Genomic DNA, 26,239 nt, shown 5'->3' on the forward strand with positions numbered 1-26,239 from the left:
TCCCCTCCCCTAGGATGATGGCTAGCATGAGCATTCACTCTAATGATCATTGCTGATTTCATTCAGTTTTCTGTTGTTTATTCAGTTTTTATTCATCGCGTTTATCGAAAGTATCTGAAATCATATCCTTCTTGATAGTCAGCTGAGCCAAAACTGCCATTTATGCGCAACAGTTTCGATAGCTGCGCTTGTTGTACGGCCTTGATGGCTGGTATTGTAGGGAAACAGTCTGTGTATTTGCAGATGCTGAATTGTTTATCTCTCATTATGTTTTCGTGGCGTGAATATTGGTGTTATGTTGCAACAAAAATGTTTGCCATGTATTGATCTGACTGAAATACCATTGCTGATATTGCCTCGGTGAGTGATACGTTTTATCCAACGTCATGTCATCAACGTGAAGTTGAAGACCCCTTGCAGCAAACAGGAAATGTGCCCCTTCTTTGGTAGCTAAGTGCATATGCGTACCTTTATCAAAGTTTTCAGGATTCAAAGGTCACTCTCATGGGCTCTCTTTCCATGTAACGCTATCAGACTAATGCTGAATTTCTTGAGTATTTCTAGGGTCTTCATAACTTCTTGTAATAGTTCTTTACAAGTTTGAGATCAAGTATAGCTATCATTTTTGGTATGAAATTTGGGACTTCTCAATTTACACCAAGTGTTCGGTGTTTTGCATACTAATATGTGATCAAAAGGCATAATAGGCATAATATGTGATCAACTGGCATAGGGCCTCATTCACCCCCCTCCCAACTTGAACTTCACCCCCTATCTTTTAAAAGCAAGTGCATATTATCTGGGGAAAAGTCTTTTGGCACATTTTAGGAGCAGGTTGAGTAACTACACTACTCAGTTCTCCCCCCAAACTCATTTTGTGAAATTGCAACCTGCCAACAGGTGAACAGTTACAATATTATGGTCATATGGGATAACCTGGTTGATACCATCAGTGATATAGTTGCTCAAACCAGTTGAGGCCATCATGTTAGAAGCACCTTCGTGACAAGGGTTTTGTGTTACAACCACTATGTAGCTTTAACCAGCTATGGTCATGATTTTTTCTGCTGGCTTTGGATTGTGGATGCCACATCGCTTCATTGTGTGTTGAATTGCTACTAATTGGGTTTTACTCATGCCCACACATTCTTTGAATTAGTTTCTGCTTTGTGGTTAGGAAAAACTATGTATGCTGGAATGGGCACAGCATCGTTTAATCCCTCTTAGTAAATATACCCACTTTGTACATAACAAATATCTCAGATGTTGTGAAGAACTGAATGGAACAGAGGAGAAGGGCAAGAATTGACCTTTCATGGAGAAACTTTGCATTAACTCTTTAACATGGCACAGCACAGAACATACATTGCTTTCCCCACACTTGCTGCACACAATACCTCTATAACTATTTGTCATTATGAGCACACATTGTTGCATGCTAGATGAAAATGTCATAATTGTTGTTCATTAGAAGTGTATGTTTTTGTCATTGATGGCAGATATCCTAAGGAGATGTGAGAAACATGACTCCTGTATTATCTTTTTATTCAATGTCATAGGGCTGATTTTAAACTTTTCCTTCATGATCAACCCCAGCAGATAACATCAAGACCAGCAGTCTGGTTTGCTGGCTAGGCTTGCTGAATGACATGTGTTTTAGCCACAGCTTCCACCAACAAGGTTATTGCTCCAAAATTGTGCATGCAAAGTTATACATGTGAAACACATTTCTAAGGTTAGTGCAACAGATAAAGCGGAGACATTCATCATCTGCTGGTTATAGTCAACTGACAATTTTAAGATATTTTTATGCTGAGAGGTATTTTCAGAATACCATATAATTTAAATCTAACCCATGATGACCCAGTTGAAGGTCACTACTATTGGCAGTACACATGATAAATGTGCTCTATTAAATTGGTACCACCAAAGGACAAAATATGGCAGACACAGAAACAAGAATGTGTTGCTGTGTATCTGTTTTGAGCATTTTCACCAACAATAATTTTGTAAAGGAGGTCATAATTCAGTGAAGTCAGTGGTAGGAAGTTGGAACTTCACGTCAGGTGTAACAATGCTCAAAACTAAGGTGTAATCATATGACATTACTCTATGCAATGCAATCTAAGAGATAATCCAAACACCTGGACATGGCTTTATCAACATGCTTTATCAACTTTATCAAGGTGATATCGGTCGCGGTCGCTGCGCATCTCCGGACCACTGTCCCGGCCAGAGTGGTGAGCCCGGGAGCCAAACCCCGCGTCACCGCCGACGCGTGCGTGTCGCCGGGCCAGGCCGACGCCGCGGTGACCTGACCTGACCTGACCTGATCCGGTGCTTCCGCCGCGGGCGTGGCGGCCGCCGAGGACGCGGTGCTACCGGCGCCGGAGGCCGAGATTGTGGAGGACGTGCCGGAGAAGGTTAAGGTCGGGTCACGTTATTATCAAGGCAAGCTGCTGAGACTATATAGTATCACCCGCCTCTCAAAATGGCAGAAAGGGTTGGCACTGTGAGGACTCATACCGCTGGTTTCCCAGGCGCGATAATTGCGGACAGACACGCAGACATAGACTGCTTTTCCAGACTGCATCGTCGACACGTTTAGGTAGAGTTGGGTGGTGGTCTTCAAGGTGACCTGGGTGGCGAGGGATCCGGTCTCAAACTCTAAAGTCAGCCGTGCGGACTGAGATCCAGGACTGCGACGTACGTCCCAAATTCCAAACAAAATGATGCTGTCTGGTAGGCATTCTTGCAGCATTTTAGTTGTCGCAGGGCCGCCACGGCCTGTCAGAAGCTTCCTGCGGTTAGAGAGTAGATGCTCCACGGTGTGGGTGTGCAGCCGGCGTATTTGGCGGGGGGCGTTATCTCGCGATATCTCCGGCTGTCTGGACGTGCTATCAGTCGCGGTCCGCTGCGCATCTCCGGACCACTGTCCCGGCCAGAGTGGTGGGCCCGGGAGCCAAACACCCCGCGTCACCGCCGACGCGTGCGTGTCGCCGGGCCGGACCGACGCCGCGGTGACCTGACCTGACCTGACCTGATCCGGTGCTCCCGCCGCAGGCATGGCTGCCGCCGAGGACGCGGTGCTGCCGGCGCCGGAGGCCGAGGTCGTGGAGGACGAGGAGGAGGAGCCGACCGGCGACGACCAGAGGGCGCTGCTGCCGTCGTCGTCCCGCCCCGCCGCCCCGGCACGGTGAGTGACCGCTGCCGGCCAGGACACACCGCAGCTAGGGGCTTGGCTAGGTGCTGGCCTATTCTGTCCAGCCGGGTGTGCAGGGAGGTGACGCTCGCAGGCGGGGCATCCCGTGCTGCCTTGCTCAGGTGTGTACAATGAAGAGTTTTGGGTCTCTGGATATATGCAGGCTTCGTTCAATGAGAAACCGAGTGGCTCAAGATACAGATATGGTTGTTAGGTACCTTAGGTTTCGTGGTGTCCACGTTAGTGCATGATAGCGCAGTCAAAACGCATACGAGAAAAGCAATCACGCTCATTCGCACACTTTAAAAACAAAGTCGACCCGTGGAACCAAGGCCTGGCTGGACTCAACCTGCCCCGACCCGAGCCGAACACACACGAACACGAACACGAACACGGACACGGACACGGACACGGACACGGACACGGACACGGACACGGACACGGACACGGACACGGACACGGACACGGACACGGACACAAACGAGAACAAGAACACGAACACGAACCGAAGCGATCTGACCTGACGCATTCGATTTGTGGATCTGTTTGATCCGTTCAATCAGTTCGATTCATTTGATCCGCTCGATTTGCGCGATCCCATCGCATCGCATCGCATCGCATCGCATCGCGTCGCGTCGCATCGCATCGCATCGCATCGCATCACATCACATCACATCACATCACATCACATCAATCACATCACATCCCATCCCATCCCATCCCATCCCACTCAATTTCACTCTGTGTCCCATCATTTACCGCCCTGTCCCGTGCCGTCCCGGCAACATCCGTTGCGACTGATCGGTATAACCTAGTTCGAGCCAATATTTTCACAACCTTGCATAAGTATTCGCATACAACGCCATATGGTACAGTCTTGTTGTGAGCAGGAACGAGGGAACCGAAGCCGGTTGTCTTGCACCAAGGTGTGAACTACGGCCGTTGGATGCTTGAGGTGCATCTGAGCTATTGTTGATTACTTTCTCGCAACGTCGCCATTGCGCCTTTGCGCAGTATGCGGTTTGGAATGGAAATTCCAACCTTTACCAGAGGTTCTGAGACCTGAAGACCCGGCCGGTTTCTTTGTGCAAGGTCGTCCTAACTTGCCGTAACCAGCCACATTCTTTTCCCCGGGTCCCACACGCGCATTCGGGTCTCACACAAACCATATTGCGGGAAAGTATAACGGCCACGCGCTCGACCACGGGCGACGGAGCGCCGCCTGTTGACGAGGTGGCGCTGCAACCAGCCCTCCGGCGGACTGCCCCTCGCTCAGTGCATGGCGTGCGGGTGTACTGGCCGGTGGCGAGCGCACGGACCACAGCGCCGTGCCCTTGCCCGCTGGGACGGCCTCGGATACGGCCCACACCGCACTGCCGTCAGCGTGCCTCCACGAACCGTCGCACGCGGTAACCGGCGCGGTATTAGCAGGCACGCAAATAGCTGTGCGTCCTGGGAAGCAGAGCGCGACAGATTCTCAGAAAGAGGTGACGCGCGCGTGCTCCAGTGAAGCCACGCGTGCGGCTGCAGGATTCCTCTGCGATCGTTCAGTTTGCGAGCGGGTGTGCTGCGGACGAGCCATCGTCTCTATTCACACTGACAGGGGGACACGCGCTGCCCGCCGGCCCGCCGTAGTCCTGTGCTCCCGCGGCGGAGTGGGCCGCGGGGCGCCGGGCCGCAGTCTCCGGCTCCGTGGCGGCGGCGCGTCCGTGCCGGAGGCGGCCTTGACTGCTGGAGACGAACCGCACTCAGGTCCTGGACGCTGGAGGCCCGACCGCGCTCCGGTCCTAGCTGCTGAAGGCGGACCACGCCCCAGTCTTGGCCCCTGACTTGGCCGCACCCTGGCCGCCAGAGTCGCCTTGCGCTCCCCTTCTCCGCGAGGCCAAGCGTTCTTCAGCGCGGTGCGGCGCGGTGACCTGTGGCCGGAGGTTCCGGCCGGTATCGCCCGTCGGTCCAGGACGGGCGACCGCTGGCCGAACGCCCCGCCCAGCTCGTCGCCCCCAGCCAGACTATGCGGATGACCCGGCCGGTCGGCGCCGGCGTCCGCGGCATCAGGACGCCGCGCGGGGCGCCGTGGTGGACGTGTTGGCTGCGCCCAGCGGCTCCGCTGCGGGCTGACGTCGGCTGTCTCCCCGGCGGCGGCGACGGCGGCGGCGACGGCGGCACGCGGCGCGCGGGTCGGCCGCACCGGCGACCGGGTGCCCCTCCCGCTTTCGGTTCAAGCTGCTGGAGCACGGGCTCCTGAGCGATGGTGCACCTGAGCGCGAACTCGGGTGGCTTGACACGAGGGGCGTGGCTTGGCGTCGTGCAGCTGGTGTGCTGGCCGACCGCGAGAGGAGCTGGTGCGCCCCGCGCCACCCTCCGACGTTGCGTTCTGCTCTCTGCGGTTGATCTCGCTTTCGTCAGCCGCCGCCTGCTGTTGCTGATGGTGGACTTCTGGGAGGCCCGATAGCATGACGCAGCATTTCCTTGTTTGTTTGAGTATCTAGAACGAAGAGCAAGTTACCATGGCGTACGGTGAAGCGGATTCCATGCGCGTGTGGGCTTAAAACCCCGCACTTCCCATAACTGCTTAGGCCGCGTCCATGACCTCTGGAATAGATGTGTGTATGTCGGTGTGGGATAATTAAAATTATAAATGTGACGGGTAATGAACAAAGTATGACACAAATATGATTGTGATTAAACAAATATCTACACCCAAAAGTTGTTGTATGAGGTAAGGAAATCACTTAGACACGGCCACGCCTTATTTGAAACAAAGTCAGAATGTCAGTGAAATTTTGATTATCGTTGCCAGCTTGAACAGGCTATTTTATGTAACTCCCCTGAGGCTTTTTCTCTGCCTCGGGTCATTTGGTGTGCTTTACGAGGATGGATTTCATTGGTTTCAGCAAGAAGATTATTTAGAGATATGACAAACTTGATAATTATTGCTCGGCTGTTTCTGAGCAGTGACTGTGACACATTGTGATAGCTAAGGAATAAATAAAGCGTGATGTAATCGAATCTTTGCTGGTAAAGCCGGCCAGTTTGGTATGCGTTACAAGTAAGAATAATAACTATTTTTCAGGGTCGCAGAACAATATCGTGTTGAGCCTTGCATTACGAAAGCCTGTAAAAGTCTACAGCGTTGCTAGTAAGGCTTTATATCTTTAGGAAACCCGACATACGTCGTTGCGCCCCTTTTATGGATAGAGCGCCAGCGACTGCAGAGGCTGTGGCGTAACTAGGCTTCGAACCTGATGACCTCGGCTGGCCTGTCAGCCGGTGTGCAGAGCAGCTGACGGGAGCGGGCGGGGGGGGGGGGGGGGTGGCGGTCGTGGCGCAGGCGCAGCACGCGCGCCGCATTCCCGAGACCGGTCCGTGTCGGCCGGCTTTGGCGGTGTGTTTTGGAGCTGGCGGGGGAGGGCTGGGGAAACCCGGTCCAGTACCGCTGCGCAGGCAACAACGGAATGGTCCGCGTCTTAGTCGCCTCGGGTAATGGCTCACCGTGACCTTCGACCCGTCCGGCATGCATGAGATCGGGGAGGTTTCTGCTTGGCCGGCGGTCGGTAATGTCATCCCACGGACGGGGCATTGACGGACATTGGACTCGTGTTCGGTATCGGGCTGAGACCGCCAGTTCAGCAGGTCCTCTGACTGGCACATTTGCATGGCTGCTCTGGAGTGCTGGAGGGTGGGCGTGGTGCACGTTTGCGCGCCGACGATGTGAGCATGATGGCGTCGTTTTCTATAATACGAGCTGTAAACTGGCGTCACGAATTGGGCCGATCACAGCGAGCACGTCATTAGTTATCAAGTTATCATTATTGCTATCGTCACGATGTAATGCCATCATCGTTACTAGGCGAATTATGCATGTTTGCGTGGTGGAATAGGCCGTTAAGCGAGCATTGCCGTTGGTGCTGTGTGCAGGAAGTGTGGATGTACGGTTCTGCCTTTGGCCATTTCGGCAATGGTAAACCACGTACATGCATGCCCGTCAGTCAGATAAGTCCAGTTCGTCATATTAGTCCTTGCTGGCAATTTCGATTTAGACTGCTTCAGCGAACGGCTGTGGAAATGTTTACATTCAGACATAGGCACGTCTCGGTGCATGCGTCGTATTGATTCCGGCGGATGTAAAAACACCACTTCCGGCAAAAATGCGCTGCAAAGCTACCAAATTTGATAAGTTTTTTACCTTGCTCTCAGGCAACTACTTCTGTAAACATGAAATGGACAACCATGAAAAATGCGTGTTTAACTCAAAAGTTGCACGTGTGAAGAAGTAGGTGCTGTCCACATGTAAGCGAAGCTGGAGGGGCCATGGGCCAGGGATCCGCAAAATAGGATAAGTTAACGGACACTGGGAAACATGTTTACGATAACATGCTGTGTTACATTTTCGGGCCTTCTTGGGCATGGACGTAATCAGACCATGAGATCGCGGGAACAATCAAAATTGAACGGGTGAAACTGAAATTTAGAGATAACCTGAACTAACAAAGGTATTTCGAATAAGGGGATGTTAAAAATAACCATCCTACAGGCAAGATGGGGAGAATAGCACACGGACATAAAGCACACATAAAGAACGGGCAAAACCATGCTTTCCGTCCCCCAATTTCCATAGCGGTTCCACCGTCACTGGGCATGACATGACATCCAGAAAGCAGGAGATGAAGGGTCGGTGGCAACAGGACAGAACAAGGCAGGTTAGCGTTCGGGGCAGGATGAGAGAGAACAAGGTAGAGAAGAATAGAGTAGAAAATAACAACACAAGGCTGGAGATTACTGCCTAAAACAGCAGCCGTCATTGGGACTTACGACGCACTCAGCTCCTGAGGCTATATGGCGTCGTCTGCCGCTCACTCCGGCAGAAAGGGCGGGCGCCGCGGGGAATCGAACCCCATGCCTCTAGTTTCCCAGAAACGTAATGGTTAACGCAACCGCTTTAACCACTTCACTTTCGGCACCCTGGAGATGGAGCAGCAGACAAAGCAAATGGGAACAGGAATGATCACAGCATCACAGTACAAGACAGAAAAGAAGAGTATAAACACGGTATAATACAGCACATAACAAGTATGGGCAAAAGGAAATTTATCAAAACAGATCGAGACGAGATGTTTATTTCATCCTTACCCCAATTAAAATATGGACCTCGGCTCTTGTCCCACCCTTGCCTCCTGTTTCCACCCGCCACTGGCCAGTGTCGCCGTCATCACTCCACATATAACGTCCCTCCGCTCCCCAGAATGTGGAACACTGCGCGGCGATCCATGGCTAGCGCGGGCGGCGAGTGACCATCGACGATTCCGCCGACCGCACACGGCGGGTCTGCACTGCTGCATTGGCGGAACCATACGTAACGAATGCATGCTGCAAACACAAAACTAGACACCATTGTACTTAGAACTGCACAAGACGCCTGTTCGAGTTCCGTGCCGCTGAAGGGTCTAGTAGATATGAACGTGTAAAGCTGAATGAGTACGGTGAGCAGGAAAATTCGAACTTTGACCTTACATAATTGGGTCAAATATCGACCTAACGACAACCAGAAAAGATGTCGCAGTAAGAAGATGTTGTTGAGTCAAATATCGACCTAAAACAACAAGAAAAAATTAACCATCGCAAGGTATTGTTGAGACCAATCCACTGTTGTTTTCCGTTAGACTTCCTCTTTTTTAATATGAAAGTGGCAGAGGGGTGGGTGTTATCGCATCGACTCACGCTATCAGTCTGCTTTACAAAAACGGCAAATCAAGGCGAGGGTTATTGATAACTGGTGCTCTCGCTCTCTCAAGTCACTGGCCATGCTCATGTGCACTCCATACGCATGCAATAATCTAGCGACCTCAGGTTGCAGGCTGTAGTTTTCTTTTCAGTCGCAGTCCCAGCCCACACACTTAGACTCACGCGTGCCCAAGGTTGCAGGCCGTAGTTTTCTCTTCAGTCGTAGTCCCAGCCCACACACTTAGACTCACGCCTCCCCAAGGTTGCAGGCTGTAGTTTTCTTTTCAGCCGTAGTCCCAGCCCACACACTTAGACTCATGCCTCCCCAACTTTGAGAAGGAAGTGGGCAGATCCGCGAAAAGACTCGTTTGGTGACGTACTTTTGAGATGGGTCTCGTAAATTTGACTGCTCATTCCCCCATCAACTCATTTTGCGAAGAACACCCCTTTCACGTTATCTGCGTCGAGTGCCGTCACGAATATTTTGATGTCTTGTGACGGATACTAGACGCACCCAAATACAAACGCCAATGTCTCACGTATGGAGTTTACCCGCTCATCCCCCCCCCCCCCCACACCGGAGCTTTGAGAAGAGAACGAACTGAAAGAGAACTCTTCTCCACAGCCTAAATCCATGGTGAAACTTATTTGTCGTCATAATTTGGTAGGTAGTTGGGGTTATTTCTTGCGATTCAGCTCGCCTCCACCAACTCATTCTGTGAAACTACGACCACATAGTCCGTGTTTTTGATGAATCATTTGAGCCACCGAGCCATTTTGTCAACTCTCCTCACTGTTCCTTCCCATTGTTGACCGAAAGAGGCGAGAGCGCTTTTATGACAAACTCCAGTCACTTAGTTTGAAGGGATCGGGTGGCGGTAACCTGCCTAGAGCCGCGCACTTGAAACAACTTGAAGTATGACTATGTGCGATTCGCTCACCTCGCTCAGCATCGTTGCCTTCTGATTTTCGAGTTGACTTCAAGAATTCTTACGACCGCGCTGTGGCGCTGTTATGGCAGGGCCTTGTCTGCCACCCCGTTGCGCACCCGTAGCGGCGTATGATGTTGACGCATGGTATTTCGCGGACCTGGCAGCCCAGCAAGAAAACTTCTCTCATCTGGTAGCTTTGCTGCAGATTTCTCCACCAGTGGTGTTTGCGCATCTTCGCTCTGGTCTCCACCTCCTCGCCGGGAGGAGGTGCAGATCCAGTGCAGATCTAGGTCCAATGCAGGCCTTCCGCTCCCATGATCAAAGCACGGTTACGCGCACGACGTGCCGTCCTCAAATCATTCCACACCTACAGCTTGCAGTCCCTTGTGCAGCCAAAGAAAAGAAGCTTCTTCGTTTCTGCGGCGCGTGCCGACGCGTGTGGTTCAAGGACGGTCTGGATTCGCCTCGTGAGCAGCCTTGGTGACGTCACGAGTGCGTCCTTACCGTGTTTAAACGGGTGGTAAACAGCACGAACGAACTCAGTCTCTCGCAGGCGCCGTCGGAGACGCCGCGATGCGCTCCGCCTCAGTGCTGGTGCTGGTGCTGCCGCTGGCGTTTGCCAGCAGCGATCGCTGTCAAGAACTAACCAGCGAGTTCTGCGCCACACAACCCTACAACAGGACGATAATGCCCAACATACTGAACCACACGACGTTGGATATGGCGGCGCTCGAGGCGCATCAGTTCGCGCCGCTGGTGAAGGTCGGTTGCAGCCCCAGCCTGGCGTCGTTCCTCTGCCTGCTGTACTTCCCTCCGTGCACAGTGCTGGACGTTGCGACGCCGCCGTGTCGCGAGCTGTGCCAAGCAGCCAGGGACGGCTGCGAGCCGCTGATGAACAAGTTTGGACTCCGTTGGCCGTTCTCCTGCGAGCAGTACCCGGCGGCCGGTGGGCTGTGTGCCGGGGCGCCGGTTAACGTCGCTACGTCGCCGCCGCCGCCGCCGCCAGCCAGGACCACCAGCGCCCCGCCGTCAATAGGGACGTCCGCCGAGCCCGTGCGGCCGACGCCGGCGGCCTGCGCGACGGCGCCGCCGCTGACCGACCTGGCCGCCATCGACCGCATGCTGACCCAGCTATTGCAGTACTCGGAGCGGCTGCAGGAGCTGCACGAACAGAACCTGCGGCTGGAGCAGCAGAAGCTCCAGCTGGAGATCGAGCTGCTGCAGCGTCAGCTCCGCTCCGGCTAGGCGCGGGCGGCGCCAGCGACTGTGGGCGGTGCAGTGTCAGATGATCGGCGGGCGGTGCGGTGTCGGGTCATGTAGGGCGGTACGACGTGGGCGGTGACCGTGGGCGGTGCAGTGTCAGACCATCGGCGGGCGGTGCAGTGTTAGGCCATCGGTGGCGGTGCGGTGTCGGGTCATCGGTGGCGGGCGGTGTCGGGTCATGTGGGGCGGTACGATGTGGGCGGTGACCGTGGGCGGTGCAGTGTCAGACCATCGGCGGGCGGTGCGGTGTCGGGTCATCGGCGGGCGGTGTGGTGTCGGGTCATGTGGGGCGGTACGATGTGGGCGGTGACCGGGACGTAGTGCCGGCGCGGGAAGACGGGTGGCGGTGGTTTGTCCCGGTGCTCTCCGGCTGAGGAAGAGAGAGAAAACAGGGGTGCGAGTAGCCTGCTTTGTGGGTTGACGTAAGCTGATCAATATTGATTGGTCAGTCAGTTTTCAGCTGTGGCGAATCCGGGAGGCGGGGCGTGGGAGGGGACGAATCCATGACCCCAGATACCGTCAAACAAACCGTACTTTCCTCTCATTGTGCTTGGTTTATGGAGACCTGGTGACGCCCTTGGAACCTAGCCCCTCAACTATGTAGTGTTGGACGCGTCTGCTGTTGCTACTGGCCTGATGGGAGATGAATAAACTCTTCGCTTCTGCTTGGCTTATTCGCCTGGGCTGCTGTGTGCATCACGCAGATAGATGGAAATGATCGGGCAGATGGGCATCCGGCGTTCAATTTGGTCTGTAACCTGCCATAATTATCACTTGTAATGCCGTTGTAAGCTGAGCATTTCATTTCCGTCAACGCTGTCACGTGACGTCTTGCCGGACAGCTGAGGTCTGTCAGTAGCCGAGGTCTGTCACGTGACGTCGTGCCGAACAGCCGAGGTCCGTGACGTGACGCCTTGCCGGACAGCCGAGGTCTGTGACGTGACGTCGTGCGGGACAACCGAGGTGTGTCACGTGGCGTCTTGCCCGACAGCCGAGGTCTGTCACGTGGTATCTTGCCAGACAGTAGAGGTCTGTCACGTGGCGTCTTGCCGGACAGTCGAGGTCTGTCACGTGGCGTTTTGCCGGGCAGCCGAGATATATTTCATGGCGTCTTGCCGGACAGTCGAGGTCTGTCACATGACGTCTTGCCGGACAGCCGAGGTGCCCGTGCGTGATCGTGGAGTGGCTCGCTCCGCAGTGCTGCGTGACAAGAGGGTGCCTCGCCCGTCCGGCGCCGGCCGGCGCACGGCCGGCTCGTGCGTGACTCCCCTTCAGCGGAGCGACTCTGACTCTGACTCTGACTCATCGCGCATGGCTCAGAGTCCGTGACCTCGGGCAACGCAGGATTATCTGAGTTGACTCCGATTCCGACGCAAGGAGACGCGGCTCAAATCTGGAATCGTTCTCGATCGACTCGATGCCGCCGTGTCGTCTGTTGAGCTGACCCGTTTAATGACTTTATGCAAACGTTTGTGTTTAGGCATTGTGGTTACAGGGCAGCGATATGTCTGGTATGACACGGCAGAACAGTCCTGTTTGATGTGATTAGCAGCTACCTAGTCAACGCAGGGATTTGTTCTTAACAGTTGTCTCGGCGCAGACTCTAGTCGGATACAATTTCAAACTTATCGATGCCTCCTAGATCCAAGGAAAATTTGTCGGATTCCTGAGTCGACTCCGAGCCGACCCCGAGCGGGACAAAAGTCTGCTAACAGTGTTGGCAGCTGACCCGGTTCTGGTTGCCGATTTTCCTTGTTAAGTTCCGCCTGACCTCCGCTCTGCTGCCATAACGCCGCGATACGATGAGACGACTGGCTTTTGGATCCTTGCTGTGACCAGAGAGACTTCCTGCAGCTCTCGCCTATGTCGGACGCCTTGAGCTTCGGCTGCACACGTCCAGCCGCCACATTCCATCACAGCGGTCCATGCCTGCCCAACGGTGAACACATGTCACGGCCATTGGGCACCGAAAGTGACCGTTCAAACAAGGAAAGGTCACGTGCAGTGCCGCTAAGTCCGCTTCTGGGAGGGATCAGCCGGCGCAGTGGGCGCAGGGCGCGCTGCTGGCCGGGCCGGCGGCGACCGGGCTTTCCACGCCGGCCGGCTAGCGGCCCGGCGGAATGTCGAGGACGGCCCGCAGCGTCGGCAGGACTCGGACGGGGAAGGGGGGAGGGGAGAGGGGGAGGACGTCCACCGGGCGGAGTCGGCGTAACGTTCGCATGATGGCGGCCGCTGGAATGCGTGCGATGTGGGGCGAGCTCTTGCGTGGTATGTTGATGGGGTATGATTTAACTGGTAATAACCTCATGATTAGAGGGTCTTAATACCTTGTATGACGTCAAGTTGATTGCATCGCGATGCCCGAACTACCGGCTTGGCGGTGGCGGTGGGAAGACCAGTGGCGCAGAGGTTCGCAGACTTTGTTTAGATTTCCATTTTCCAGCAAAGCTGCACCGTAACATTTGTCCAGGACGTCGTGTCAGCGCGGAAAAAGGCAAAACGCGTTGAAAACGACACTCAACATGCGCCACGTGCGAACACGCAGCATACAATGGCGCCCAGCCACGTCAATATACGCTGTAAGCCTAAAGAAACCGCCACGACCCGTTCAGAAGAAAGCAAGGTCACGTTCCCTACTTCAGGCAGATGGCTATAGAATTGTCAATGTTGTGCTGCACGTGCCGCCTGCCGACTTCGGTTCTCACTGGCGGTAGAGGCAGGTCACTGTCCTGCTGCCTTCGCGTGTCGCGAAGGCCGAGTTCGACGTTGGTCTGGGGTTGAGAGACGAGAGCTGCGGTTTGCCAAGCCCCGAGTATGGCCATTACCGTGAAAAGGTTTAGCGGATGCGGTTGGTGCAGCTGGATGGTGGTGGGCCACCCACGTGCAGGTTATGTGATGCCATGTGACCAGACCGACGCCTTCCAGAGATGACATGAAAGCCAAGATCTGTATCTTTTTAGAGGAGTTACGTAGGTCAGAGCCATAGTCAAATGCTCTGCACCTTTGCGAGACACTGGCAAGCAGTACCTGATTTGTTAGTGACCACAACACTAACAAGGACAGGGAAGAATGCAAGGGCAAAACGAAGCAGAAGATTACAGCACGGTGGCACGGCGCTCACAGAGCTGCCAGCAGCAGATGCCGCGTTCCGTTAGTGTCGGGCGGCCAGCGGGATCCGGGCTGGGTTTTCCCTGCCGCCGCTGCTGACCGCGCAGCCCTCGGCCTCCGCCGGCGGAGCGCCGTGGCCCGTGTGAGCCGCGGCCGCTCCTTGTCGGGGGATGGCACGGTGCAATACACGATGGGTCGGGGCAGGTGCCGCGGCGAAGCTCATGCATGGCATGACGATTGCTGGCGTGGCGGTCGTTGCTCTGTGGTCTGTTGCGGCTTTGTTCCGGTGCTCGGTTGGTGGGTGCCGTGGGTGAATGCGAGGGCAACTACCAACTGCTGGTTGGGGATTCGGTGGCACGTGGAAGACGATGTTTGGTGCGATTGTTGCTCGAGGTGTTGCGTTGCGGTGTTCAGGTGTGTGCACACCAGGGATGCTGTCGTGGACACACGGCGGCCCGTCGCTCCATTTGCCAGTTGTCGTCCGCGCATTTGAGTTGAGCTATGCCCCAATCAGCGGCAGTCCTTGCATTGTAAAGGCAAGGGGGCCCGCTCGTGAGCTCCGCCACATCGGAAGACGTTTCTCCTTGTTCTTGTTTTTGTGGAGTCTAACGTGTGGCGGCGCAGAACGCCTTTCCAATGTACATTCTCGGTTTCTCCTTAGCTGCTGGCCCGTGGTTCTGCCACTGCGACCGCTTATCGGATATGATCCCTTGAGATGAGGGTTACGGTGCACAGTTCACGCGCCAGGGGGGCTCTGCGTGAGGCAGGGGCCGTGGGTGCTCCTGCCCTCTGGTGCTGGTTTGGGTGAATGGTGAGGTGGGTTGCAACGACAGATGGCGGTAACGGGTACCGTGCGTGGGGACCTCTTCCCAAAACCTGCAGGCGATAGCGCAGACAGATGGGGGGGGGGGGGGGGCACCTAACTCCGCCCCCTTGGCTTCCGAGGAGCCTTCGGGCCCCTCGGGAACTACGATGAAGTGCCCAATTTGAAGGCCAGAAGGTCCCGAGAGGCCGGCCGGAGGTCGTATTCAAGGGCCCTGGCCCGCAGGTCTCGGGGTCTTATGCCAGCCAGGTGGACCTGTGCGCTGATCAGGGCCCGCCTGAGTCGATAAGGTTATATATGCCGGTCAGACAACACCAGTAGCACGCAGTCGGCTTCGTGGTGGTATGGTCCAGAGGGCCTGTTTTCAAAACCCCAAGCAGGTACAAAGCCGGAGCCAGCGACTTAAATTTTTCGCGACCCCACAACGCCTAACGGGAACCCTGTGCTGGGAAGGGCCCCGTAGTAGCCCAGAGATAGTGTTCGAGGAGGCCCAAAGAGCCTGGAGGGCCCACCGGATCCGACGATCAAGGGCTCGATTGGAGGGTCCAAAGGCGCGAAGACCTGGTCGGAGTCTTATTGAGGGGCCCCGGCCTGCGGGAACGGGCTCTTATATCACAGGCAGAGGGCTGTTTGCGCTGATCAGCGACACCCTGAGTCGGTATGGGCCCAGATATTTGTCAGGATGCCATCAATACCGCGCAGTCCACTCCCCATCGGTGTGGACCTGGGAGCGCACTTCCCAGCCAGCTGCAAAGCCGGGGCCAGTGGTTTACACTGGCTGGGGCCCTTGCATCTGTCACAGGCCCACAGCGCCTAACAGAGGGTTTTGCGCTCGGAGGGGCCCCGAGGCGAAAAATGACAGGGTTCGATGAGGCTTAAAGAGGGGCTGAGGTGGTCCAACGGAACACGCTATCAAAGGCACGGTTGGAGGGCATAAGTGCCCACAGGATTGGCTGTAGATGACAGAAATAATTGAAATAGTTGAGAGATTTTTCTTTGGAATGCATAATCATTTTCGTCCACCCATTGGACACAACGTAATTTTAAGCCCAGCACGGACTCGGCGGGGCTTATGGAGACTGCAACGCCTGGCATCGATGTTTTGTGTTGCTAAGATTTGCGAGCACACATGCTCAAAACTACGTCGCATGACTTATATCGCTTATCAAGTCTGGCTAAATGTGGAACATTTTCACATAAACATGTCTTGGCTATGCCAATGCAATTTGTTGACCCATTTCGATCTATATGCACGTGGTCCTTCATATATGCACAGCGCTGATAAAGATTCTGATGCCTGAGTTCTCTCTGTCCACTGTCCCATTGAAAATTGAACAGCGCCGGTAAGCTTTTTCATACAGTAGCTTAATGCATCATTTCTTCATTTGATTGACTACAAGATACCGTCAGTATTGATCTCGCGCTAGTTCCTGGCTTCTTTTCCGGGAACCAAAAGAAAAATGCAAAATATAAAAGAAAACATATCGTCATCAAGGAGCCCTTTGTCAACCCTTTGCCTCTCCCTTTCCAATGCCCTGGCTGCGTGCCTGGCTGCTGGCGTACAGCGTGTAAAATTGTTACTTGTACCAATGCGTGCAACTTGCACGCTGCACATCTTGTACGTTTTGATGCTTCCCTGCCAAGGCTACAGGCGAGGTCTACACAGAGATCTGCTTAAGATGTGACTCTCTCTCGAGACTGTCTCATGAAGTCGCTATCTGTCGAGTACAAGAGCAGCGTGCCGCTGACCGGTGGTCTGTGCCGGCTGCTGTTCGGCGGCGCCGTGCCCTTATCTGTAAGAGGTGGGCCAGCGCTGAGACGGACGCACTGCTGCGCCCCAGGTCACCGCCGCCGGGCCGCTCCTCCCTTTTCCCGGGACGGAACCGGAGCTCGGCGCTGGTACGAGCTCAGGCCGCCGTCGGCGTCTCGGGTGGTCACGGGACCCGCTGCGGCTGGTGTGGCCTTCTGGAAACGCCAGCGGCACCTGAGGGAAGCGTGAGCGGGGTCAGCGGTCAGGGCGTGCGCCAACCAAGGTCGCCTGCACGCTCCCGAAGTCAGGCGGACGTGACCCGAGATCAGGCGTACACGACCGAGGTCAGGTGTACGTGACGCGAGGTCGGGCTGTGCGGGAGCTGAGGTCGGCGCCGACATGGAGGCGCTGTCGGACTCGCCGGTGCCGGCCAGCTGGGGCCGAGCCAGCATCGTCTCGCTGCAACGTGACAAACAGAAGGAAGCGGAGACCGGCCAGCAGCAACAACCGTAAGCTGTGGGACGAGGGCTGGTCGTCCTCACTTTGTTGTCGATATGGGTCTGGCACACCACAGGTGCGAGATTATCCCGGCTCGGTGACACTTGGTAGAGAGCGGGGTTGCGAATGGCGGCACACGAGCCGCCTGGACGGGCTTGTTTGGGTTGATTCGTTTAATTGTTGTCAGAATGGAGTCGTTAAGTCGCGTAGCACTCTCCAATTCACCCCGACATACCTGGATTCCATCCTCTGTGTGAGACTTGGAGGAGCTGACTGTCAAGCATGAGGCTCTAAACGTAAGGAGGAAGACTGCATCCAAGTGGATGTAGAACGAATGATCTGATGCACCTAAAGAGCAAGACGAGGCGAGCCTTAGTTCTCCTGGTACTAACTCACTACCAAATGTTAATTATACGTTTCGCTATGTATACACACACACACATATATATATATATATATATATATATATATACACATATATATATATTCAGTCGCCAGTTATCACGACAGAAGCTTTGTACCTCACTTGTGGCTCCCGCTCCCTTTGCTGTTCCCTCCCCGCACACACTTGTAGTCCAAAGCTCTCCAAAAATTGCTCAAAACGCTTAACAGGACAAAACGACTTTTTCTGGAGAGATAGGCATCTGTCCCACCCCGCCCCTTCATTGTGAAACTCCGTTCTTGCGAGAACTTATTCAGTATGGGTGTCGTGTTCAAATGAAATTCTGTGAGCTGGATATAATTATCAGCATTTATGTTGGCTATCTCTTAGGGAAAGTCATTGTGGCATTATTTAGAATTTCCAATGAAAGTAACAACATTTTGCTATCCGGCATGTTAAATGCAAGTGATTTAGATCGCGCATGAGTATACCATACACTTTGATCATGAATGAAATCCTTACCGTCGCGTTCAGTCTCCGAGCAAGAGTCGTGTCAGAATCCTGTAAGATTAACTTTTATGCACCAGATTTGATCGGTTTATCTACAATGGCACCGAGTCCAGCCAAACTAGAAAAGTTTAGACCAGGTCAGCCTGGAGACAGAGACCGAGACTAATCTGCGTAACACCAGATGGACCAGATGGGACCAGCTTAGACGAAACGAGATCACGCAGTCTGGTCCCAATGGTGACAATTTTTTTACACGCATGGACATACAATGCTGACTAATTAATGCAAATCAGTACATAAACAGGGTAAATCGATTGCAAATATGCAAACATTCAAATATGGTAAATCGGTGATATGAACATTGGTACATACATTTACATTTTACGTGACAATGATGTCAAACGAAGCTGACCAGGCAGGGTGGTACCCGATCATATAGAATTTCGTGATAGCAGGTTAGTTCAAACCTCACTCATGACCTCGCCTTCGATGTGCATGTTCACCCCGGCTTAAGATCACATTTCAGTTCGCAACCGGTCATGTATGCGTCGTCGGAACATATTTTTACCGCCGTTTTTACTTTATGACGTGGCCTAGTCATTGGCTAAATCCATCCTATTTCAGGTCCACTATTGTCTACTGCATATTCTACCTGCTTGGAATGGGCACTCTTCTGCCATGGAACTTCTTTATCACAGCTGATTCGGTGAGTCAATACCCTGATTTTGTTTGGTACGTATCCTTAGGTCAAGGCCCTATGCCGACCTTATTTTGTATATGTGCATATATATATATATATATATATATATATATATATATATATATTTACTTGCGAGATGCGGTCTAAAAGTTCAGAGACTATCTTGATTCAAAGCAGGAGACGTGCCCGATTTACATTTGACCGCCATTTCCTTCGACACGCTGCGCCGTACTACGCCGTCCACAGCGCTTCTGCCAAGCCCGGGACTGTACCGGAAAGTCCCGCTCTCCCCAAGGGTGTCAAACACCGCATGCGATTCGCGCTAGATCTCCACGGTGTAAAAACGGCGGTCCTTCAGCTTGAACTTTATCTTGAGGAAAGGAGGAAGTCGCAGTGAGCCAGATCTGGCGACGGGACGCGTCGGGAGCGAAGAGGGTGTCCGCGCTGAGAGTCCGACAACTTAACGTGTGCCCCAGATGTGTGCGGGTACCAATGGATCTTGACCATTTTGTTTCGGCGACCGATAAATTTGGTTTTGAATTGGTGTGCCATTTTTCATTTAGTCCTTTATTTGAGGCCATATTAGTCATTGTCATCACACATTATCCATAGAATGCAGGCCTGTATAAACCTAACCTCTTCCTCAAGTTTTGCAATATGCGGGCAAAAAAGTGCTGTGGCCCAAACAAACATTTGAACGACCAGAGCCCTTACGAATGAATAAAAATCAACTCACAGGCACATCATGTATCACAATGATAGCTCCCATGTCCTTTGCTTCTTACCGGTTAGGATAGTCAAAATAAATTATTTTCAGCATTGCAACTCATAATGCCGGGAACCAAGAGCTTGAGAACTTGCTCGTGTTCAAGATGTTGATAGGTCAGACCTTACTCTTTTGTATGTGCCCATGTCCGTCGTTTTGGATGGGACGTAGCGCCACTGACCTGCCTGCCGGTGTCTCTGGCAGTACTGGAACTACAAGTTTCGAAACACCACCAACTCTTCGGCGGATGCGCAGACTGACCTGCAAGACAACTTCTTCGGCTACCTGAGCGTGGCGTCCATGGTACCCAACACGCTGATGCTGACGCTCAACGCCGCCTTCGGCCACAAGTACGTCTGCCTGACTGGGGTCGGGGGGGGGGGGGTGAGGTCATCGCCGACGGGTTACCAGGTCCGTGGTCCGATGCCCGGTTCCCTACGCCCGTCGGCCTGCCGTCCCGCTCTCCCGACATCCCGCTCCCCCGACATCCCGACGTCCCGACGCCCCGACGCCCCGAAGTCCCGACGTCCCGACGCCCCGAAGTCCCGACGTCCCGACGTCTCAACGTCCCGACGTCCCGACGCCCCGAAGTCCCGACGCCCGGACACCCCGACGCCCCGACACCCCGCCTGCTCGCCTGCTCGCCTGCCCATCGGCCCGCCGGCCCGCCCGGCCCTGACCCGCCGGCCCCCCCAGCCCGCCCAGCCCGCCGGCCCGCCCGGCCCCTGGCCCGCCCAGCCCGCAGGCCCTCCCGGCCCCTGGCCCCGCCCAGCCCGCAGGCCCTCCCGGCCCCTGGCCCGCCCAGCCCGCGGGCCCGCCCGGCCCCTGGTCCGCCTAGCCCGCAGGCCCTCCCGGCCCCTGGCCCGCCCAGCCCGCAGGCCCGCCCGGCCCCTGGCCCGCCCAGCCCGCATGCCCGCCCGGCCCGCCCGGCCCCTGGCCCGCCCAGCCCGCCGGCCCGCCCGGCTCGCCGGTCCACTCGTACGGTATGGTCCGTTGAAGTGCTCGTCGTGGTTGCTTGCGCTCCCTTTGCGATGTCATGCACAGCGGTAGAACGAACCTTGCGGCCCTTATGACTATCGTCTCAGGTGAGTCCACCTGTTCTTTGCCGCCCCAGCTTCTTTTGAGTGGCGTGATTTTTTTTCGCACCTTATTTGTTGTGTCACCTTTTTCCAGAATACGCCAGCAGTTGAAGCTAGTCCTGTCCCTGGTCGTCGTCATCGTCTTCTTCATCTTGACCACGGTGTTGGTGCCCATCAACTCAGACGACTGGCAAATCACCTTCTTTTCTATCACTATGGTGATGGTTGTGATCTTGAACGGTGGGTCAGACATCACCTTTATTTCATATCCAGGATTTGATGTGAATTTCACTGGTGGGGATGATTCCGTATGCATTCGCGAAACATGTAAATTTGAGTAGGGCTGCGACACGAGCAGGGGCAACGCTGCTGCCTGACGATCTGCTTGTGACGTTCCGCACTGTATCCGAGAAGCTGCTCGATGATATGCGCAGAGCGATGACCATCCGACCGCGCTGGATGAGGATCCCCCCCCCCCCTCTGTCGATGTCGTCGTCCGCGCTGTGGTGATGCCGGCCGTTGCACCTCGGACCTGCGTCTCGTGCGTGTCACTGGCGCCCGGACCTGACTTGTGCGTGCGGCCGGCGCCGGTCGTAGTGGGGTCGGCCGTGTTCCAGGGCGGCCTGTTCGGCGTGGCTGCTCAGTTCCCAGCCAGGTACCTGTCGGCCGTCATCTCCGGTCAGGCGCTCGGCGCTGTGTTCGCCTGCGTGGCCAGGTCAGTGGAGGCAGCACTCGGGCGGCAAGGGTGGTGCGGAGGCCGCTCGGCGCTGTGTTCGCCTGCGTGGCCAGGTCAGTGGGAGCAGCGATCGGGCAGCAGAGGTGGTGCGGAGGCCGCTCGGCGCTGTGTTCGCCTGCGTGGCCAGGTCAGTGGGAGCAGCGATCGGGCAGCAGAGGTGGTGCGGAGGCCGCTCGGGCGCTGTGTTCGCCTGCGTGGCCAGGTCAGTGGGAGCAGCGATCGGGCAGCAGAGGTGGTGCGGAGGCCGCTCGGCGCTGTGTTCGCCTGCGTGGCCAGGTCAGTGGGAGCAGCGATCGGGCAGCAGAGGTGGTGCGGAGGCCGCTCGGGCGCTGTGTTCGCCTGCGTGGCCAGGTCAGTGGAGGCAGCACTCGGGCGGCAAGGGTGGTGCGGAGGCCGCTCGGGCGCTGTGTTCGCCTGCGTGGCCAGGTCAGTGGAGGCAGCACTCGGGCGGCAAGGGTGGTGCGGAGGCCGCTCGGCGCTGTGTTCGCCTGCGTGGCCAGGTCAGTGGGAGCAGCGATCGGGCGGCAAGGGTGGTGCGGAGGCCGCTCGGCGCTGTGTTCGCCTGCGTGGCCAGGTCAGTGGAGGCAGCACTCGGGCGGCAAGGGTGGTGCGGAGGCCGCTCGGCGCTGTGTTCGCCTGCGTGGCCAGGTCAGTGGAGGCAGCACTCGGGCGGCAAGGGTGGTGCGGAGGCCGCTCGGGGGGGGGGGGGGGAGGTGCATCGGTCTTTCGAAGACGAAGACGAGGCCGAAGCTGGCTTCGTCCCTACGTCCACTTAGCACCCAGGATAGCACTTAGGATAACCCAGTCGAGGTTGTCACCTTACATGAACTCGCCTTAACACACAATCTACAGCAACTGCTTTAGATTGTGCGTTAAGATTATTTTCATTGCTGGTCGATATGGAAGTGCTTTTTGGTTGTACGCCATGTTTGGGTTCCATACTGGGGTTACGTCTCCCTGTTTGGTTAGTCCAGATCTGCCTGGTTTTTATGGGTGCTCATCTATTCAGTCCAGTTTCCAGAGGGCCTATTTTCGCGTGTGTATCAGGACCGGTTTCAAAACGGGATGCCGCGTGTGCCGATATGTTGGGACGCCTCCCAGCACGCTCCGCTGCGAGTGGCCTGCGAGCCGAGAGCGCCGCGCCAGCCCTCTGCCCATCGCTGGCGGCTCCTTTCGCCGCCGGTCAGCCCTCTCCTCTTCCGCCTCAGGATAGTCTCTATAGCCGTGTCGGGGCAGGACCAGGACGCGGCGGCTGTCAACTCAGCGCTGGTCTACTTCATCCTGGCCGACGTCACCCTCGTCATCTCCATCGCCTCCTACATCTGGATGTCGCGCATGGTGAGCCCGTCCGACGCGGCCACGGCTGCCGCCGCCCGGACCGCCGTGCGCAGGCGCGCGGTCGTTGGACCTGTCTGCATGGCGGACATCCTTGCTGTGATCTGATGGCGAGGACGCTTCGGTCTCGCTGTCCCCGAATTGCGCTGCTCTCCCGGCTCCACCGTCTGCCGGCTGTCGTCCCGTGCCGCGGTTTGGTATCGCGGTGAGCGCCGCCAGACGCTGCGCTGGTGAGAGGTGGCAGCGTGTCGTCCGGTCGGTGCTCGTGCTCGCTTGGCGCGTTCATGAGCTGCGATATGCGTGCCAGCGCGGGCCCCCGTAACCTTCGGCCCGTTGATCGCTCGTGGACCGGTATCAGCCTCTCGAGTCTAATGATTTGATCCGGGCAACGGCCACACTTGAGGTGCTATCAGTGGGGTGTTGCATGGGATGAGACCTGGGTGCGCGCCTCTGTGTCGTCAGGTGTGCTGATCCGCGGCTGATGCCATCGGAGTGGGGGGGGGGGGGCGGACTTAAGCTTTTTTGCGTCCTTAGGGAGGTTCCCAAATCGCCTTCGTTTGAACGGCTTCGTGGACTATTACCATGACTGTGGTGACCTCTGCGTGGAGTAGAAAATACTCAAAAGAGCATCATTATGGGACATATTTGGAACGCATCGGGTAATATTTTGTCATCTTTTGCCTCTGTCTTCATTTTTATTGTAAAAGTTTGACATGTTAGTCACACTTTGTTTGTCAGATTGCAGTGTTCATGCTATGGATAATGCAGTTAGATAAGAGGCCACCTGTGAGGCAGATATGATGAGCCGCGGCGACCCACTCGACCCCTGCACCCGTCGTATCTGCACAGTTCGCCCGAGCTATCGGGACACTGAACTATACGAATGGGACATGCGCTGCCAAGCATGGAACGCGTGCATACCGACTGAATGCTTGGCAACTGTTCGATGTCCGTCGGTGCCTGTTTCCCCTTTTAACCTGTCTAGCCGGCGGGCCTCGCCCACCTGGTTCCTTCCCCATCCGCGTGTGTCACGCTGTCGGCATCTGTCGGCGCTGGTGGGTCGTGTCACGCGCCGTGTCTGCTCTGGCGGACCGTGTCACGCACCGTGTCTGCTCTGGCCGATCGTGTCACGCACCGTGTCTGCTCTGGCGAATCGTGTCACGCACCGTGTCTGCTCTGGCGGGCCGTGTCACGCGCCGTGTGGACTCTGGCGGGCCGTGTCACGCGCCGTGTGGACTCTGGCGGGCCGTGTCATGCGCCGTGTTGGCTCTGGCGGGCCGTGTTCACGTGCCTTGTGAACTCTGGCAGGCCGTGTCATGCGCCCGTGTTGGCTCTGGCGGGCCGTGTCACGTGCCTTGTGGACTCTTGGCAGGCCGTGTGTCATGCGCCGTGTGGACTCTGGCGGGCCGTGTCACGTGCCTTGTGAACTCTGGCAGGCCGTTGTCATGCGCCGTGTTGGCTCTGGCGGGCCGTGTCACGTGCCTTGTGAACTCTGGCAGGCCGTGTCATGCGCCGTGTTGGCTCTGGCGGGCCGTTGTTTGTCACGTGCCTTGTGGACTCTGGCGGGCCGTGTCACGCGCCGTGTGGACTCTGGCGGGCCGTGTCACGTGCCTTGTGAACTCTGGCAGGCCGTTGTCATGCGCCGTGTTGGCTCTGGCGGGCCCGTGTCACGCGCCGTTGTGGACTCTGGCGAGCCGTTGTCACGCGCCGTGTTGGCTTTGGCGGGCCGTGTCACGCGCCGTCTCCGCCGACTGACACCGTCGACGTCTCGTTGCAGTCGTTTTATGAGTACTACACCGCCCTGTCGACGGCGCCGTCGACGACCCGAGGACGCACTCGCTCCATCCCCGGTCGACAAGGCGCCGCAGATCTCCGCCTGGGCCATCCTGCTCAAGGTGAGCCGGCCGCGGCGCCGTGCGCTGCGGGGCGGGCACGTCTCCGATCGACGGGGGTGATCCGGGCAACTGGCCCCCGCTGGGGTCACTTGTCACTGCTGGGGTATGGTAAAACAGCTATACCAAACATTTGTACCACGCGCCATTTGCACCATTTGACGTTTGCACCTGGTGGTCTAAATGGCACACTCCGAGTGGCCATGGCGGTGATCACGAGCTTAGCCTGCTCCGCCCGCAGCCGCTGCTTCCCTTAAGCACAAGGTCGACGGTGGTCGACGTTACAATCCATGCGCGTTGTCTGCTATGTCTTTTTGCGCTTTAAAGGCACTGCCGATGAGAGTGCCAGCTGGCTGGTGTGCGCTAGCGGGGAGAGTACTTGTAGGAGTGCTGGGTACGTGCTGGCCGAGGGAAACGCTGGAATGTGCCGGAGAGGACTTTGAGGAATGCTAGTGACGTGCCGGAAAAGACGTGGAAGAATGCTGTGTACGTGCCGGCGGGGAGGACTTGGAGGAAGGCAGGGTATGTTCCGATAGACAGTCTACTGTCTAACATGTCCTGGTGCTTGTGGATCCTGACCCGACCCTGCGTGGTCATGGTGGCGCACCCGTGCCTGGGGCTTTGTTTGAAGCCACCATCACTACCGCCATCTAACGACCTGCGCAGACGTTTGTGTTGAGAGCATCTTCTGCGATTTCTCAGAGGCGAACGCTCCCAGAGTTGACTCACTCTCGATGGGTTTTCAGTGATCGATCGTTACCAGCTCAGCTGCCAAAGCGTAGGTGCTCGTCCAGCTGTACTTATCATGCGAGGTCGAAATGCAGCTGTCGGATTTTTTCAGGCGCTTCGAGTGTGGGTCAACGTCTGGCTCATTGCACGGGGTTGCGCACCCGTCGTTCGTTTCCACTCACGGCTTCCCCTGTACCCTGCCGACATTCCGTCTCACCTGAGGCGGGCGGCGACCGTCCGGCATGAGTCGGCCTCTCGAGCGGCCCGGCGGGAGTGCCGTCCGAGCGCCGCCACAGCCTCGGAGACGTGTCCCAGTGCGGGGTGGATTCGGTAGCGGAGACGGCCGGCATGCTATCCCGCCAATCACCCCTCCCTCAGCCATAGCTGCGAGACGGACTTTGCTGGCCAGAGGAGCTCTCGCCAAACCAAGCCAGAGAAGTCGAACGCTCATCCCTTGTGCCGGCTGGCCATCCCCAGTCCCTAGTCTCGGGTCCCTCCGGATGTCCCTCACTTCGGAGGTGTGACTGCTGGCCCGCCTGCCGCAGATCAAGTGGTACGCGCTCTCTGTGTTCCTGGGTACAGCGTCACGCTGGCGCTGTTCCCGGCTGTCACGGCCAAGATCAGGTGGATCGGCTCCGGCCCAGCGGACCAGCATTCGGTTTGGGCCAGTGCGTGCTGCTGCAATGTATGAACTGGACGCGCTCTGCACTGCTGTTCAAATAATTCTTAAGCGTCAAGTATACTCAGTTTAGCTGCCGCGAAGTCCAAGGAAAAGCTTTATTGGTGATGTGCGCCTACGTAAGGCTCATTTTT

The 26,239-nt window shown here is 56.0% G+C and overlaps 1 protein-coding gene and 1 pseudogene across 1 annotated transcript; both read left to right on the forward strand.

The window, feature by feature from the left end:
* The first annotated feature begins 214 nt into the window (after positions 1-214).
* Positions 215-26,239, forward strand: part of LOC119099083 (equilibrative nucleoside transporter 1-like) — a 28,755-nt pseudogene continuing 2,730 nt past the window's right edge.
* LOC119108871 (frizzled-7-B-like) lies at positions 10,408-11,555 on the forward strand. Its single transcript, XM_037232417.1, has one exon. The coding sequence runs from the start codon at positions 10,429-10,431 to the stop codon at positions 11,098-11,100; it is 672 nt and encodes a 223-aa protein (XP_037088312.1). The 5' UTR covers positions 10,408-10,428; the 3' UTR covers positions 11,101-11,555.

This window comes from Pollicipes pollicipes, unplaced genomic scaffold (assembly GCF_011947565.3).
Source record: "Pollicipes pollicipes isolate AB1234 unplaced genomic scaffold, Ppol_2.1 Scaffold_2555;HRSCAF=2994_pilon_pilon_pilon, whole genome shotgun sequence".
Classification (NCBI taxonomy): Eukaryota; Metazoa; Arthropoda; class Thecostraca; order Pollicipedomorpha; family Pollicipedidae; genus Pollicipes; species Pollicipes pollicipes.